General features: G+C 35.4%; 3 protein-coding genes across 8 annotated transcripts in view; 2 read left to right on the forward strand and 1 right to left on the reverse strand.

Annotated features, from left to right (window-relative positions):
- Window positions 1-8,859, reverse strand: part of LOC106161257 (uncharacterized) — a 43,111-nt gene extending 34,252 nt beyond the window's left edge. For 3 of the 6 annotated variants that reach the window (XM_087017525.1, XM_087017524.1, XM_087017520.1), the window contains exons 1-2: window positions 2,389-2,573; window positions 1,082-1,288 (exon numbers count right to left, since the gene is read on the reverse strand). The gene's annotated coding sequence lies outside the window, so the exon portion shown is untranslated. Of the gene's footprint in view, window positions 1-44; window positions 551-1,081; window positions 1,289-1,713; window positions 1,890-2,388; window positions 2,574-8,691 lie in introns of those variants that run through there. The other 3 variants (XM_087017522.1, XM_087017521.1, XM_087017523.1) reach the window with 3 other exon arrangements.
- On the forward strand, window positions 4,782-7,373 carry LOC106164139 (DAZ-associated protein 2). The gene is made up of 4 exons (XM_013541941.3): window positions 4,782-4,978; window positions 5,301-5,353; window positions 5,950-6,054; window positions 6,388-7,373. Exons 1-4 carry the CDS (start codon window positions 4,969-4,971, stop codon window positions 6,502-6,504), a joined length of 285 nt encoding a protein of 94 aa, XP_013397395.1. The 5' UTR covers window positions 4,782-4,968; the 3' UTR covers window positions 6,505-7,373.
- Window positions 7,728-12,272, forward strand: LOC106164137 (eukaryotic translation initiation factor 3 subunit F). The gene is made up of 8 exons (XM_087017533.1): window positions 7,728-7,894; window positions 8,273-8,343; window positions 9,195-9,274; window positions 9,637-9,774; window positions 10,124-10,215; window positions 10,551-10,687; window positions 11,056-11,169; window positions 11,549-12,272. The coding sequence occupies exons 1-8, from the start codon at window positions 7,729-7,731 to the stop codon at window positions 11,624-11,626; spliced, it is 876 nt and encodes a 291-aa protein (XP_086873659.1). The 5' UTR covers window position 7,728; the 3' UTR covers window positions 11,627-12,272.
- The last annotated feature ends 4,697 nt before the right edge of the window (window positions 12,273-16,969 follow it).

A 16,969-nucleotide genomic window follows, 5' to 3' on the forward strand; every position in this document is an offset into this window, starting at 1 on the left:
AAAAAATTCCAAAATTATTTTAATAAATACACACCACCACAGACCTCAGTTGTGAATCAATGGAGTAGTAAAGTAGTACAACTGTAGTAAGTTCAGTCTCCCTATCACACACTTCCAAGAAAACAGCTATCTGGGGGTCGGTAAATTTTCCAAAATGAACATATAGTATCTCCTTTACTTCGAGGTCAGTAACTTGTGTGCCACTCGTCTGACTGCTGTTTACCCAAACTTATCAAGGTGGGGTTATCTTATCATGTGCAGCATTACAACTGATGTCTGTTCACATCAGTTATAAGTTAAAACTTTAGTGGAGTTGTCATGTCAACTGTGGGACATGTCAACTGATGTGAGGTCTGTTCACATCAGTTTTAAGTTAAAACTGTTTTGGGAAATGGATAAATGAAGTATTTACCAAAGTTGATTACCTGTTGCCATATTTTTGACACATGCTTTTAATAAGATCTGTTATCAGTACATTAAGGGCCTAATTTCAAGCAACATGTAAAATCCTCACTTTATTTCAGATAAACCAGATGCTGGTAAATCTTAACAATGAGAATAATTTATATTTCTTTAACTAGGTCACATTTTATCTCAATTATCTAGTGTAAACAGTATCTTAAGTATTACCAATGTTACTCCCTTGGATGTTGTAGTGCGTTAGCGTTCTGACTGATAACAAGAATATCACAGATGTGACCTTACATTCATGATGACAGTGGCTTGTATAACATTATCTAAAAACTTCCCATCCAAGACCAAGCAAAAATGCCAACTTCTATGTCACATTAATTTATTTATAATCAATCCCATAGTTATAAACACTATGTTAGGAAAAGATGGGGGAAAACTGGGGCAGTGCTATATTTTGTCCAGAGCACACTTCTGGTTTGAACAACTGCCTCAGCTAGTAGCCAAACTGTGGCAATTTTTTATTTTTGTCTGAGCAAGCATGACAGAAAATATGGAGAGAAATGACATGGTCTGCACTAGGTAATATGGAAATATGGTGCAGATGCTGAGTTTATAAATACAACTACAGATTTACAAAAATTCTCAATATAATACAGTAAATACTTACATGTATATTAATAAAAATAATGAGAATCTGTTAAATCTGTTTTAGTGTCGCTTCAGCTGCTCTAAGAAATACTGGCCTCAAACTAAATGCAATAAATCCCTTCAGCGAGGTACTGGCTTTTTGTTTCGATGTACGTGTAGTCGAAGCACCTACATATAGCTACAGTAACTGTAGTACTGGCCTTGGAAAGTTAGCACCAATGTTTTCCTGGAATTAGATTTTAAAAATTACACTGTATTTCTATAAAACCAGTTTAAAAATCTGAATCTATGACTGTAATTTCTAACATATCTGTCATAAAATGAGCTCATATGTTAGTGCTTTTTATGTCAACCTTGCATTTACTTGAGCATTCTCTTAAGTAATAAAATACTAAGATTTTGGTAGATGCTTAAATCAAAAGTATTTCCCATATGAAAACAAGGTTAAGGGTACAATCATAATTTTTTTAAATTTTGATAAATCTAAGAATATTATGTAATTCTGAGTGTAAATTTATGCACTGCACACAGTCAAACAGTAAAATGTTATGTAAAAATATAGCTGTTTGTACAGAAGTCTTCACTGAATACCAGTAAGTGTAAGGTAATTCACCAATTCTAAGGTAAAAAAAAAAACACAAAACAATTCACCTTAAATGTAGATGACTGCATGAACACAGAATGGACAGAACTCGCTAAACTCACAGTTCGGACACTGAAGGTGAACTACGCAGTAATTACTAATAAGCTAGCATGCTTGCTATTTTGTTGTTATGCAGTTATTGTTGTCTTTTCTCTCCCTGAAATCATTCAATCCCTTGTACCTATTATAATGACTGACCTCAATAAAATACAATGGCAATGCATTTTTCTCCATTGTATACTTAAGAGCAGTCATGTTCATAGTCAATAAACCCACATTTTATGATGCAGGTGTTTTACTTGTTTAAACACAAAGATCCCAGTAAACTTATTTCATTTTAAGTCAAAAGATGTGATCAAAAGATGTGATTTGGTTGTCATGCTAAATGCAATTACCGTGTCTTGCTTTATTATGGGTTTAGGGGAATGTATTTTCTACAACTACTTGTAACAACTTAGGCTCATAATGCCATCCAATAAGCGATGACTACTACTTACTAAATGTACTGTAAAGGTGCGCGCCCAACACATGATACATCATCATATGGGTTTTTTTGTACTGAACGAAACTTTGGGGAATCACCTTGCCTCAACTATTTTTGGGCATGACATAAGGATCTCGCACGTAATACTCTCGCAAGGATGAGAAACACCACCAAACTTCATGATACTTTCCCAACTCACCCTACATCACATTAAACACGCTGCTTTCCTTCAGTCACATGGCTAAATGTTGTATGTCCTGCAGTACAGGAAATGGCGACCGAGTATATGCTGAGAGCCGAAAGGGATTTCTAAACCATTTCCGTTCTACTGTAAATAATTATCAGAGTCTGAAAATGCTTGTGAACAGAAAAATGGATTTTAATCCACTTAAATTATAAAATTTAATTATGTTTATAAAAATTAAAAAGTAGGTCTTAAGAATTATTTCATCCTTACGGTCAACTATAAGAACAATCTTGGCCTACTAATCCAAAGACGTGCCTCAACGAGCCCCTGTCATGCTGTGCATGTAAATGTGTTGTTAAACGTTGTTTTATTCATTAATTATTCCACAAGATGCGTGAAACGTACATACGTTCATTTTATTTACCGTGAATCGTGAAGCACCCCATTCCTGTGACTCGTGGATGCAACTTTTTATATATTCTCGATCCGTATATATTCTCTTATGTAATAAACGCTATTTATTGCTCGTGTGAAGTTCAGTTGTTATATAGATCATGCTTTATTCATTGTAACGTATGCATCTACATGGATAGATGTAAATGTACAAAAGGAATGCAAATATAAATAAATATGAATTAAGTTAAATAGTGATATTGTACGACTCCTTGTATGAAAAATACAAAACATATATTTGGCAGAGCCCAAATGGTTCTACCTACTCAACTGGTAATGGGTGCAGCACAGTCCCTTTTTTGGAAGGCTAACCATAAATATTTGGCAAGAGCAATAATATGTTCATTCTCCTTACCAGTCATTAGTGTTTTAAATTTATCCATTCTGGTAAGATGCTCAAAGTTACTATGTTGTTTTTTGTATACTGAATAAAGATCATATCGGAGGTCTGTATAAAGGGGGCATGACACTAGGAAATGGATTTCATCTTCTGTTTCGCCAGAATGGCACTTTTTGCAAATTCTGTCTGCTTGGGGAATTTTTTCATGTCTACCTGTTTCAATACCTAGGTTGTGTGCACTTATGCGGCATCTGGTTAAAGTGGTGCATTTATCTCTATCTTTATAATTGTATCTAAGTATCTTTCCTTCACACATTTGTTCTTGTATTGACAATAAACTTGCAATTTGGGCTTGGTGTTGGTTATGTCTCTCTGCCATTCTTGTGTTATTCTGTCCCTGATTCTTTCCCTAAACCGCTGGATAAAGTTTTTATCTAATCTTTGGCCTAGCCACACGTCACCAAAACCGTTCTCAAATGTATTTATACATTCTTACAGCAAATTAGCTATTAACCCAGAAAAATGTTCTTCTCAAAACTCTTTTATTTTCTTACTCATATTTAGGGCACAATGCGCTTTTGTTTGCTATTGTCGGTTACACCCTTGCTCTTTATAGGCTGTCTTCATGTGGGCGGGGAGGGTTTACTATTCCCCCAAAGCTGAGAGAGGTCCTCGCGTGCACGTGTAGGCCTATTCATCATGATCAGCAAGTCGGCGTCTTTCATGGAATTACTCGATCAGGTCTTCAACCTTTAACTTTGAATCTTGTCTCCTGCAGCAGCACTTTGATGTGGTTTTGAGGGTGTTTTGAATCTAAGTGACCACGTGAATTGGTATCATGTAATGAGAAGTTGACAGGGTGATGTTTTCTCACTATAAACACCTGAAACATCAGCAAAACGTGTCCTGCTTGAGGGAGGCGTTTAAAGAAATTGTCCGGGGTGCACCTTAGATCTAGAAATGTTTTCCCATGTACCCACCATTATTTTAATTATTATAGTATTGTTGTTGTTGTTGCTGTTTTGTAATAAATGGTGCCTATATATAAATGTCCATTTTCAGAGGAGTGAGCTTTATGCAGCACCCTGAGTTTGAAAGATCTGATATGACTCTGTCTCATCTTCTTAGCTCAGCTATAGGCTCTCTCTATTCCACCGCATGTATAATAGACTTTCGATCTTTGACTCAGGGTAGTTATAATAATAATAATAATAATAATAATAATAATAATAATAATAATAATAATAATTAGAAAAAAGAGAAGGTGTTATACACAGGCCTAGTCTAAAAACTGCCATGCAGTCTGTCACAGTGGAATTTAACTGATGGGAGCTTATGAAGCAAAGGGAGTCTACAGTGATGACGGCTGCAACCCAGTTTGCCTCCTTTTTTGCCGTTCTTTTTCCTTAAAAGCTTTTGCCAGTAAAAGGTCCCCATTTGGTAAAATTTTATCCAGGCACACAAAGATTTCATGGTGAAAGGTCCACTTTTTCAGAAAAAGCCATGAATTTGCTGGATAAGGGCCTGAAAGGACTATATGCTTTACAGCCTTGATCGATCTAACAATGTCAAATATTTACCTTACTTCTTAAAGTGTGGTCTGACTATTCTATATACCACTCTGATTCAGTTACACAATACTGCATGTTTGACTTAAGACACGGTATGGGTATTGCGACACTATATAAGACTCACACATAGCTGTCGCTGTATTGCCTTGCTGTCACTGCAGTCGATTTTAGAGGTGAATTTCGGCCACATTAAGGATCGGTGAAGGATAAGTAACCTTATTTTCCATCATGTCATCAAGTAAGTTTTACCTTAGGGCTGCATTAAACTAAGAGAGAATTGAATCTCTGTGTATATACGATTCTAATTATACTCAACGTGGAATCTGATTTCATTGATGACTATCCCGGACAAATTGATATTCGACGACTTGTTTTTACAAAATGGACACGAGTGCTCCAGTTTTGTTGAGCATATCATAATGATAATCAACTAAAACAAGTTCTAAAGAAAAAGCCAAGGTATATTTCTTAACAATATGCAACGTACGGATTGTAATCAACGCGGTGTACTACAGTGTATATCTTGCTCAATCGGTGTCATATGTTTTAATTTCTTTCAGAGAAAGATATGCCTCAACAGCCTCAAGGACCCCCTCCTCCATACCCCTACATGGTAAGATATGGGAAAGAATTAGATATGAGAAAACGATATTGGCGGCCTAGGTGTAACTCAATAACTAATTGACTGGCCGTGTTTAGGGTGTTTGGTATCGTCTTTGCAGCCACACCCTCCCTATTACTGAATTTAAATATACAGTCTGTTCTATGTTATAGTTACTATTATTGTAATTGATTGTACCTTTATGTGAAGGTGTTTGTCAATAAAGAATCATCATCATCATCTTACTGTTAATATACGCAGGCATCAAGGGGTACATGTGCATTTTTCATTTACAAGTCGGTGCCTGCACACCATACGGCTGCATGATAAGATCAGTGATATGGTCGGCGGGGCTTGCAAAGTCCTCACTGGAATTTCCTATAGGTCTGATCTTGAAACGTTTTGATATTTCGTCTATTGCAGCATCCTTTTGGTGTAGTTCTCAGGATTTGAGCATGAGTAACTATGAATTGGCATAGTGTGATGTGTTTTATCCCTATGAGCATCTGAAACATCAGCCCATGCAGTCATATGTTTCAAAATACTCTCGCATTTTTGGAACCCAATTTTCTCAGAGTAAACATGATGATTTCAATTCGTTTCATTAGCCTCAGCAGCCAAATCAGTATGGTCACCCACAGACCCTACCGGTCTACATGGGGCAATATGACGCTGGGGCAAGATTTGGAGCTGGGGCTACGACCAATATACCAGTATGTATCCTCTCCACCTCTCTCCCTCCTTCCCTCCCTCCCTCCCTCTCTTTCTCTCTCCCTCCCTCCCTCTCTCATTTTTCTCTAGATTTCCGATCTTTTCTTTTTCAAATCCATTAGAATCATATTGGATGTAAGTTCTACGGTGTAATAACTTCGGTATAAGAATCGCCAAGAAAATAAAGGCATATACACTTGTAGTGATATCATTATAGAATATCACACAATTGGATTAAAAAGAAATAAAACACAGACCTCAATAGACTCAATAGATATATTTGCACAAAGTACATAGGCTCCTTATTATTTACAATACTTTCACTTTCGTTTTAGCCCCCACCTCCAGGTTGTGCTCCGAACGCAGCGCAAATGGCAGCCGCTCAGGGGTATAATGTCACTGTGACCAAGAAAAAGGGCCGCTCGGATGGAGGATTCACGATCTCCGATTAAACACAGGCTTGAGAAAAATGTGTTAAGTCCAATTTCAAAGACGTCTCCACTTTGAGCTTCTCACTTCTTCAATTCCTAATATAGGATTTCCGACTAACTGGCGTTCATTACAGAAGTGAATTTCGTAGTGGGCTTGAATGCTCCGGGTCTGTCTAATTCTAGACAGCTAAAGTGATACAGGATGCGGATAAAAACAAACTTGACGATTGACATTCTTAAAATAAAGAGTGACAAAAAGAAAGAAACTAGCAACAGCCGTCATATAAATGGAAACTATGTTACGACAAACTTTATGCTAATGTGCTCCTTGGCTTGAGTGGGTAATTGACGTCGGTAAAATTGGTCATGAACTAGAACAGAAAGAATTATAATATACGGACGTATTGGAATAGACGTGAATAGAATTGAATTCGGAAACAACTACAGATAGAACCTATACATGCAACTGTAGAATCAGTGATTAATCGAACTCTCTGTTCATTTGTTATATATAGTTTACAAGCATACCCCTCCGAAAATGCCATGCGCCTGTATAGTAATAATAGTAAGCCTAACTACAAACGCTGACATCATGTCTGATGACATTCCAGATAGACCCTATATTCGTTAACATCCTTTGGTATCAAAAATATAAAATATGAGTGAAACTTAAAGTCCTCTCAACAGTTACTTATTTTATCTGTGTTAATTGTTTTATAAGAATCACCTACTATATATCATCCATTTTTTTCACTCGGAGTAACAAGTTGTTGCGAACGATTTTTTTTCATCGGAGTATTTGTGATAAATAGGCCTATGTGGATTTTGTAGAGGTATTGTAATGTTATGTGTACACGTGGAATAAAATAGAAAGATGCATAATCTAGTTACATACGTTGTCATATTTTTTTAATTTTCTTAAACGGGCTTGAAGAGTTTGACAAGTTCAGGAATTGATCAATTAAGGCGCTATTTTCCTTCCACTTTCTTTTTTCTTTTTTTTCTTTTTACACATTCTTGTAGGTAGTGACACATTAGGCTTGAACGGAAGTAAGAAACAGGATACTTTAAACGAAATCAATAATGACTGATTGGTGAATCTGTCAATAGGATATTTTCAATCAGTGTTTTTATTCGCTGTCATATTGGTTCCCCATTTACCATATTAATTTCGCTGTCGAACTTTTCTTGAATGTGTAGCTTACAAATGCGACAGGTGCCTTCTCAGTTGTCTCATCTAACACAATGTACTTTGGTCCAATGACAGAGTGGAAACTGCTTGAGTGCGGCCCTTTTACCAAAATGGCCGGCAGCCTCGTGTGTCGGGTTCATCCCGTTGTTTTATTCAGTATTGTTGACTCGTATGAGAGGAGAAATGAAGATGCAAGGAGAGTGATTGGCACATTATTAGGTAACGTATCTTTTAGCTGAAAGTCATGTAGATTAACATGATGCGAGTAGAGGTATTTTAGTTGGAAAATACCGGCATATGGGAACTTTTTCTTTTTTAGTAATTTGCTTTGCTTCAACTGTTTGTTGTTTGATTAACAAACAACACATTTGTCAGCGAACCAAAGTGGGTTTGTCTCATATATCAACGGCTCTTGTTACGTTACATATACGTTTGCCTGAATATATTAAACTTAAAAGTTTTGCCCATGTTGCATGCATATGATGCAGATGTATTCGAGTGATCAGTCCGTGTGGTACTTTTTAAGACCAATACAAAGCGTCAACCCCCCTTCCCACTACTTCCAACTTCATGCGAAAATTTAATTGATTTTTTCAGGAACTTTGGACAAAGGTGCTGTGGAAGTAACAAATTGTTTTACAGTGCCACATAACGAATCAGAAGATGAGGTGAGTTCCTAAACTTTTTCTTTTACACAGTCGCCAGCTCAGAAGTAGTCAACTTAAGGCAATAGAGGACCACAGACAGGCTACTCTTGGGCTGTCTTGTAAACATAACTTTTATTACATCAACAACAGAATGCAACAGTGATATCAAGGTTTTGTTCTACAGATAAAACTGATCTTCGGGGAAATATCTGTGCAGTTATTCTCAGTGTGACTACACTACACTCCTCCCCCCCAAATCAAGTGAACCCGAGTGGCTAAACTCACTTATTCTTGTGATAACTACAGTCTAACTAGTAGTGATACACAAAGGAGGCTGACACACCCTGATCAGGGGCATGAACAACTTACCATTAAATTTCCACTGTCTGGACTCCTATGCAAACTTCAAAAAAGCTCCTAGTCTGTCACTACAATCTGTACCAATTGGATTTACCCAGTAGGAAGAACGTAGGAATATTGGCGTAGTGAAGAATATACACAAAGGGGATGTTGAATCTACGGAGTTGTCTCTCTAGCGAGGTCGCTCAGTGGAATGGCTGAGTAAAGACTGCTCTCAAATTTTCCGCTGTCTGTTTCATACTGCTAGGTGGCGCAACATCATATTAATAGGTGGCGCTATATCCAATACAATCCACAACCGTAATCACAACAAAACTTTCAAAACTAGAAAAATTAGAATATCATTGTGATTTCATAAGTTTGTGACATAATCTTAAAGATCAAAGACACTATTAATTTTTACAACATGAATTTCAGTGATTGCAGTTTTTAAAAATGCTTGTTATTATGTTTACTTGTACCCTTGAAGTAGAAGGTTCGAATTAATGTGTTTGTGTATGTGTGTTTTTCAGGTTGCAGTTGATATTGAATTTGCAAGGAATATGTACGAGTTACATAAGAAAGTTAATCCAGGGGAAGTTATAGTTGGATGGTGAGTGAATTTTTTTATAATCACAGCAGCACTCAGATGGTCACAAATATATTTTAAAGTTGTAAGTCTTTTTTTTTCAAATGCAGAACTAATTTTATCATCAACTCTCAAGTTTACAAAGGTAGACATGAATTAATGCTGAAAGAAAGATAATGTTTAACTTTGTTAGTTGGTCTGTCAAAGCTAAAGTAAGGGTGAAAATGCAGAAGCATTAGCTTTTGGATCTTCAATCTTTTATTGGTCTGACCACTTCTTCCAATACCAATAAACACTGCTTCACTATTTACAACATTCAACTCACTTTTATCAATTTCAGCTAGAGAAAGACACTCTTTTCTAGGACTAGTTCTCTTGTATTCCAGGTACTCGACTGGTTCTGAAGTTACGGAGCACTCTGTGTTGATACATGAGTACTATGCCAGAGAGGCTAAGAACCCTATCCATCTCACAGTGGATACAACACTCAGGGGAAACAAGATGGGGATCAAGGCTTTCTTGAGGTGATTAATTATTAAAAAGATAAAGATTTCAAAAGATGCAACAAGGTTTTACATTTACCATGAAAAGGCCTGTGACAGAAATGTTTCGTTTTAATTGTCTTAAAGATATTGATAAAGTATTGAAATGATTGAAATGAAATTGAAATGGTGAATGTGATCGTTTTTGCACAAAAAAAAAAAAAAAAAAAAAAAAATCATGATGAAAACTTTTAATTTAAGAATATGGCTACAGTAATTATATTTCTAGCATCTTGTGGTCTATCTGATGCAAAGCATGCCCCATTCCGTTTATGTGAGAGATTGAAAAATTGCTCTTATAATCAATTATAATGTTATTGTGTTTTTTCAGTTCTTCTATGGGTGTCCCTGGGAAGACAATGGGAACAGTGTTCACACCAATCCCAGTGGATATAGCATTCTATGAGCCAGAGAGGGTAGGAGGTAGGCAAAAACAGGGCTGTACTAGCAGTTTATTATTTGCTGTACAAAGAGAAGTTCATGTATTTGTTATTATTTCTTTTAACTTGGGGTAATAAATAAATGTATGAAAAGTGATAAAAAATAAAGTGCAAGTAGATCTTTGAGCCAGGCACAATTTTGAAGTTGAAATGAACCCTTTTCTTGGATTTTACTATTAGTAAAGAGTTTTTTCCAAAATCTTTTTACAAGTAATTTTTAGAGCCTCATGTAAAGAGAAGTATAAAATCCCCCAATGCATTTATAGTCTTCTCTTTCTTCAATTAAAAAAAGAAATTAACTTTCATTGTGAATTCCAGTTGAGTTTGTTCAGCAAGGTAAAAATAACCCCAAGAGAACCGTTTCCATGACAACAGATCTGAACCAGGTGACAAATGCGTGCAACTCCATGCAGGAAATGTTGTCTGTCACCATAAAATATGTTGATGATGTCTTGGTAAGTGAGGCAAAGGTTAAAATTCATGTGATGTGACAAACTTCAGCATGTTTTCTTTTATCTATGATAGAATACAATCTCATATTTCAGGCTCTTTTAGAAAAACATTTCACTGGCAGTTGTATCTCTTTTTGTTGTCACATGCAGAGATGGCAAAAATTACTGTTTTTTTTTTTTTTCATTGTTATATTGGTTTTCAGCCAAGTAACAATCTCTTTCCCATATATTGAGGGTTTTTAATTCGTGATGCTTATTGCCTTGCCTTGTTTAAAAAAATTCACGATTTTATCACTATTTTCCTCACCTTCAGGCAGGTGCCTTGTTTAAAAAAAAAATCATAGTTTTATCCCTATTTTCCTCACTATCAGGCGGGTAAGATTCCAGCAGATGCCACAGTCGGCAGATTCCTAATGGACTTGGTGAATACAGTACCCAAGATTGATGCGGAGCAGTTCGAGGAAATGCTGAATTCCAACATGAAGGTAATTTACCGTATATATTGCGACACGCATGACCCCGGCCTGTCTCATAAAGATGATTTAATTTTAAGGTCAAGCTTAGACTGTGAAAATAAGATAAAGGATTAAGATAGCTATCACTGTTGTTACTAGTTGCCTGTGCTGTATGCCCCATGGGTTCATTCTTAAAGGTCTGCATTTTAAATTTGATCAGAACTTTGTTTTCTCAGGCGTATTTAAATTATTTACCATGATACCAATCTTTTAGTTGAATTGCGAAATGAGAAGACCATACTAAAAATGTATTGTCATCAGTTACATGTGACCTAGACTTTGGATATAAATTTGGATATAAAACAGTCATCCTGATATGCATTATCCATATGTACATGTATGATTTCAGGACCTACTGATGGTGGTTTACCTGTCCAACCTGACCCGCACTCAGCTACAACTGAATGAAAAGATGAGTCTGTTATGAAATGCCCTGTTACAGTCTTATTATTCCAATCTTCATTTGACTCTTATGAAGAAGCGCTTAGCACAACAAATAGCCACACCATTGGGCCAAAAAAGCTCAACTTGTGTGCATAGGCTTCTGTCAGGAAACTGGCTTGGTATAAATGCATTTCACATGTCAAACCTTATAAACTGGTAAATACCTGTGTGATTTTATGGCTACTAGATGGCGCCAGCTGTTGGACAGAACTGATATTGGGACCTTAAAGATTCAGTTACTACAAGAATGATGGCCGATGGACATCTAATGTCAGGATTTGGAAATGAGCTAATCATGTTATTTACTGGAAAATAATAGCAGAATTGACACATGGCCTAAACCCATTCACTTTGTGCTTGGGTTCTGGTGTTGACATCATTGTCTATAATAGTAACAAACCTAGAGGCATTGCAAAATAACATGCAATGGTCATTGGAGGTTAACTAGAAACAACAGCAGAAACATTGACATACTCAGTATGGGTTGTAATGCTGCCAAGATAAAAGTTGTTCCATCTCATAACTTCAGTTTCATTTTTACTTTTGTGACATTTAGAATTATTCTTATCCAGTCGAGAATGTATTTATATTTAAATATGATAAACAAATAAAAAGACAGTACAATTTTTTTATTTCTTTTATTATTTCTTGTATGTTTATACATGTTTACAATTAAAGTAATAATAATAGTTTCAACAAAGATAATAACAAACAAAAAGAAAGAAGACTGAAATGAAATAAAAATATTGGCAAGAAGAGGATTCTAGTGTGAGATGAGAAAAAATCGGTCTGCTGAAAAACAGCCTGTCACGGAGTTTGGATGTCATGTTTTCAAATATTTGCACAAAAAGTGGTTCACTTTAAAGGTAAAATAACACCAAATGTAGCGACCACAAGCTGTTATCTACTACTGCACTTACAGGACTGTACACTGCTGTGTGAACATTTTACCTATAGATCTACAACCATTGCAATCAATTTAAAAAAAAATTGCTCAATTAACATATCAGTAAAGGTCCATCAAGTATTGAAGATACCTTTCACGTGTTTGTAACCATTGTGTGTGATACAGGACCTCTGTACTGGTCTCTGGATGACCAATAACAAAACTGACCCAGAACATCTACCTTGGATGACTAACATATACAATAACAAATTGTATGTAGTAGAATTGCTCTAATGCAATAAAAACTAAAGATAAAATGATTTTAATGCACTAAAGATGGAAAGTGATTGTATTCAGGATTTTAACTTTTTGAATGAGATATAGTGACCACTACAAAATATGGCAGATGAGTGTAACACTGCTACTGATTTGAAACCCAGGAAAGGAATGACAGAAATGTTGTCATTACTTCTACAATAAAAAACAATTTTTTTTTTTTACATAGTGAAGTGTTGTGAAAATGTGCTATCAGTAAATGTAAGTTATAAGAAACAGATAATTATAAGATAATTATAAGATCCTGACCTTAATAATTATGTACTAAAATGGGTTTACACCAACTAGTAAATATCACGTTTCACTTTCATACTGCTATTGATAAACAACACATCTGTAAAGTAAATAAATGTTACACTGCATTTATTGGGGTGTGCACTGATAATAGGCAAGATCCTACTCCTCATTAATCCAAGGGGGAAAAAGACATCAATTTCAGATGTGTATATCTTGAACCTGGCAGAAATGCTATGGTCTTTTAATTAATAGGATTTTAGGGACATAGAGCCCTCTTAAATATACCTTTCAAAGTTGCATTGATAAGTTGCTTAAATATGAAGCCAATAAATATATACTCTACAACAACTTGGTGACCTGCAAAATTCTCATTCAGTTTTCAAACAAGTTTTCAGTGACAACTGATACTGCAAATTATCACTAACAAACTGAATCAAGCATGGGTTGGCCAATACACGTTTCCAAATAAATTAGGTTTATAACTGCTCCCCTACCTACCATAGGCCATGACTAAGTCTCTATCTGTGCACCTTTACACATGCACTCATTTTCCCTGGCAAAATCTTTTACTCGCCCATGAGTTACTATATGTAACATTTCCAAGCTCCAGCAGAAAAAATTCAGAAAAAAGAAACATGTAACCTTCACACACTAAATGTAAATTTTAGCACCTTACATTTCACAAATCAAACTATAACGAAAGAACAAAACCCTCTTCTCCACTTTTCACCATATTAATTAAAGTCCTTTTACAATAAATATGTCTAATTAAAAATCAACATTAAATCCTTTCACAATTCCATTTCAAACCTTTCCAGACAATAAGTCCTAATTATTTTCACAGTGCTTCTTTATCTTCACTTCTCAGTTGTTTGTCATGGCAATCCTCTAAGCTTATCACTTCTTGTTCAGGAAAATATTTCATCAAACTTCAACTAAATATTACTTCCATTTATAAACTCCTTTCCTCCCTGCATCTTTTTTTTTTTTAGTTTTGTATATATATCACACTGAATTGATTATCAATCAAATTATGATCCACGAAGTTACGACATATCTTCTGGTATGTTACTTGCACTTATTTTGAAGGCTGGGGGTGGGGTGAACCAGGGGTCAATCACCTGACATTTACGTACAAAAACCATCCCTTTTACAATAAAATCTGCCCATTCATGTTCATTGCCAGCAAGGTACAAGTGGGACCTCCTGTGCATACCCGACTCAATCTCTTTAAGGTGATGCATGTCCTTAAAACAGCATTTAGATAATTCTTTTCACTCTTTCCTGTACAAAATTAGATTAAATAGTGTATGTACCTTATTTTAAAATTTGTGCCACAATGTGCTATTGTGTTTATGATACTTTTCAATTATACTGTTCTAAATTAACTTATATATAATAGTCTATAAAGAGATAACTTATTTCTAAAATGGCTCCCAAACTGTACTCTGTATGACTATGGGACTTTCTTTTTATCTGCACTCCATAAAATTATACGCAAGTTCCTCTTAATACTCCACCCTTTGATTTCATTTCAACTGCCATCTTAATTAACACAGTAGTCATTGGGATAAGATCCACTCTTCCAATATGTAATGGTATTTTTTCATTTTTTATGTACAGACACAGATGTGTCTGTACATATTGCCATCACCTGCGTCTGTCGTCGCCGATGCCGTCGCCGATGCCGATGCCGATGCCGATGCCGTCGCCGATGCCGTGCACTTTCCTTGTAAACACGATAAGTGGAGGACAGTTTTACTTTTTGGCTTTATATTTACAGAGCTGATGAATATTCATAAAACGCAGGTCAAGTTCGAAAATCAGCATGATCGGGCCATTATTGTAGAACTTATGCTGTTTTTTCACTTTTCAGCATATATGCAACCCTGTAAACACATTTTAAGGAACACCGTTAGGCCTGTTGTCATGAAACTCACAGGAGTAATCAATCTTACTAAAACGCAGGTCAAGTTCGAAAATCGGCATGATCGGGCCATTACTTTAGAAGTTATGCTGTTTTTTCACATTTCCTCAGATTCAATTCTTAGGCATGTTAACAGTCTTATTATTTTACTAATAAGATACATAAAAGTGTTTGTTTGACATTTCCTGAATCTTTACAAAATTGTTAGTTGATTATGTAAAAATGATGGTAAACTTGTTATCGTGTATTGTGTAATAAAGTGTCAAAAATGGAAATAAACTCATATCATTGCAGTTTGTCAGATGCAATCATTCACTATGTTCAGAATCTCAGGATGGAGGAAATTGGACATTTAACACTGTTGTATTGATATTTTTCCCATCTCATCAATTTTCTTAGTTGATCGTATAAAAATGGCAGTAACCTGTTAATTTTGTTTATGTTAAAAAAATTGTTAAAAATGGAAAAAAAACATTTCAGAACAGTGCTGTCTTGTTTACATTTTGGCATTTTCAAGTTGTGACTTTGAAGTTCCATGGGCCTGAAGACCTTTGCTTGTCACATTTTCTGAATATCCATGATACTAATATTTTATTATTAAAAATTGATGGTCATTAAGCTGTTTAACATTATGTAATATTGCATCAAAATTTGAAAAAAACTTATTTTGGGCACTGCTCCCATGATGACCATTTAAGAAAAACCATGTCACTTACTGTTCTCAAACAGTACAGTAAATATGTACAGATGTGTCTGTACATATTGCCATCACCTGCGTCTGTCGTGGCTGGCGTTGCCGTCACTGTCACTGTCACTGTCGCCGTGCACTTTCATTGTAAACGCGATAAGTGGAAGGCAGTTTTACTTTTTGGCTGTATATTTACAGAGCTGATGAATATCCATAAAACGCAGGTCAAGTCCGAAAATCAGCATGATCGGGCCATTATTGTAGAACTTATGCTGTTTTTTCACTTTTCAGCATATATGCAACACTGTAAACACATTTCAAGGAAAACCGTTCGGCCTGTTGTCATGAAACTCATAGGAGTAATCAATCTTACTATAACGCAGGTCAAGTTAGAAAATAGGCATGATCGGGCCACTATTTTAGTTATGCTTTTTTTTTTCACTTTTCAGCATATATGCAACACTGTAAACACAAAATAAGAAAAACAGATAGGCCAATTGTCAGTAAACTCACAGGAGTGGTCATTCCTGCTAAAACGCAGGTTGAGTTTAAAAATCAGCTTAATTGGGCCATTATTTTGAAGAAATGCTGTTTTTTCACATTTCCTCAGATTTAATTCTTAGGCATGTTAACATGCATGTTTCATTATTTAATTAGTAAGATAAGTAAAAGTGTTTGTTTGGCATTTCCTGCATCTTTACAACATATGTAAAAATGATGGTAAACTTGTTATCTTGTATTGTGTAATAAAGTTTCAAAAAATGGAAATAAACTCATATCATTGCAGTTTGTCAGATTCAATCATTGACATTCACTATGTTGAGAATCTCAGAATGGAAGAAATTGGACATTTAACACTGCTCTATTGATATTTTTCCCATCTCATCAATTTTTTTAGTTGATCATATAAAAACGGCAGTAAACTGTTAATTTTGTTTTATGTTAAAAATTGTTAAAAATGGAAAAAAAAAATTCAGAACAGTGCTGTCTTGTTTACATTTTGGCATTTTCAAGTTGTGACTTTGAAGTTCCATGGGCCTGAAGACCTTTGCTAGTAACATTTTCTGAATATCCATAATACTCATCATTATGCTGTTAAACATTATGTAATATTGCATCAAAATTTGAAAAAAAAAAAACTATTTTGGGCACTGCCCCCATGATGACCATTTAAGAAAAACAATGTCACTTACTGTTCTCAAACTTACAGGAAAGAAACATGGGACTAAAATACAGCTTCAGTAGGCAATGC

The sequence above is a fragment of the Lingula anatina genome, chromosome 7 (genome assembly GCF_051362555.1).
Source record: "Lingula anatina isolate TDL-2025a chromosome 7, LinAna3.0, whole genome shotgun sequence".
Lineage (NCBI taxonomy): Eukaryota > Metazoa > Brachiopoda > Lingulata > Lingulida > Lingulidae > Lingula > Lingula anatina.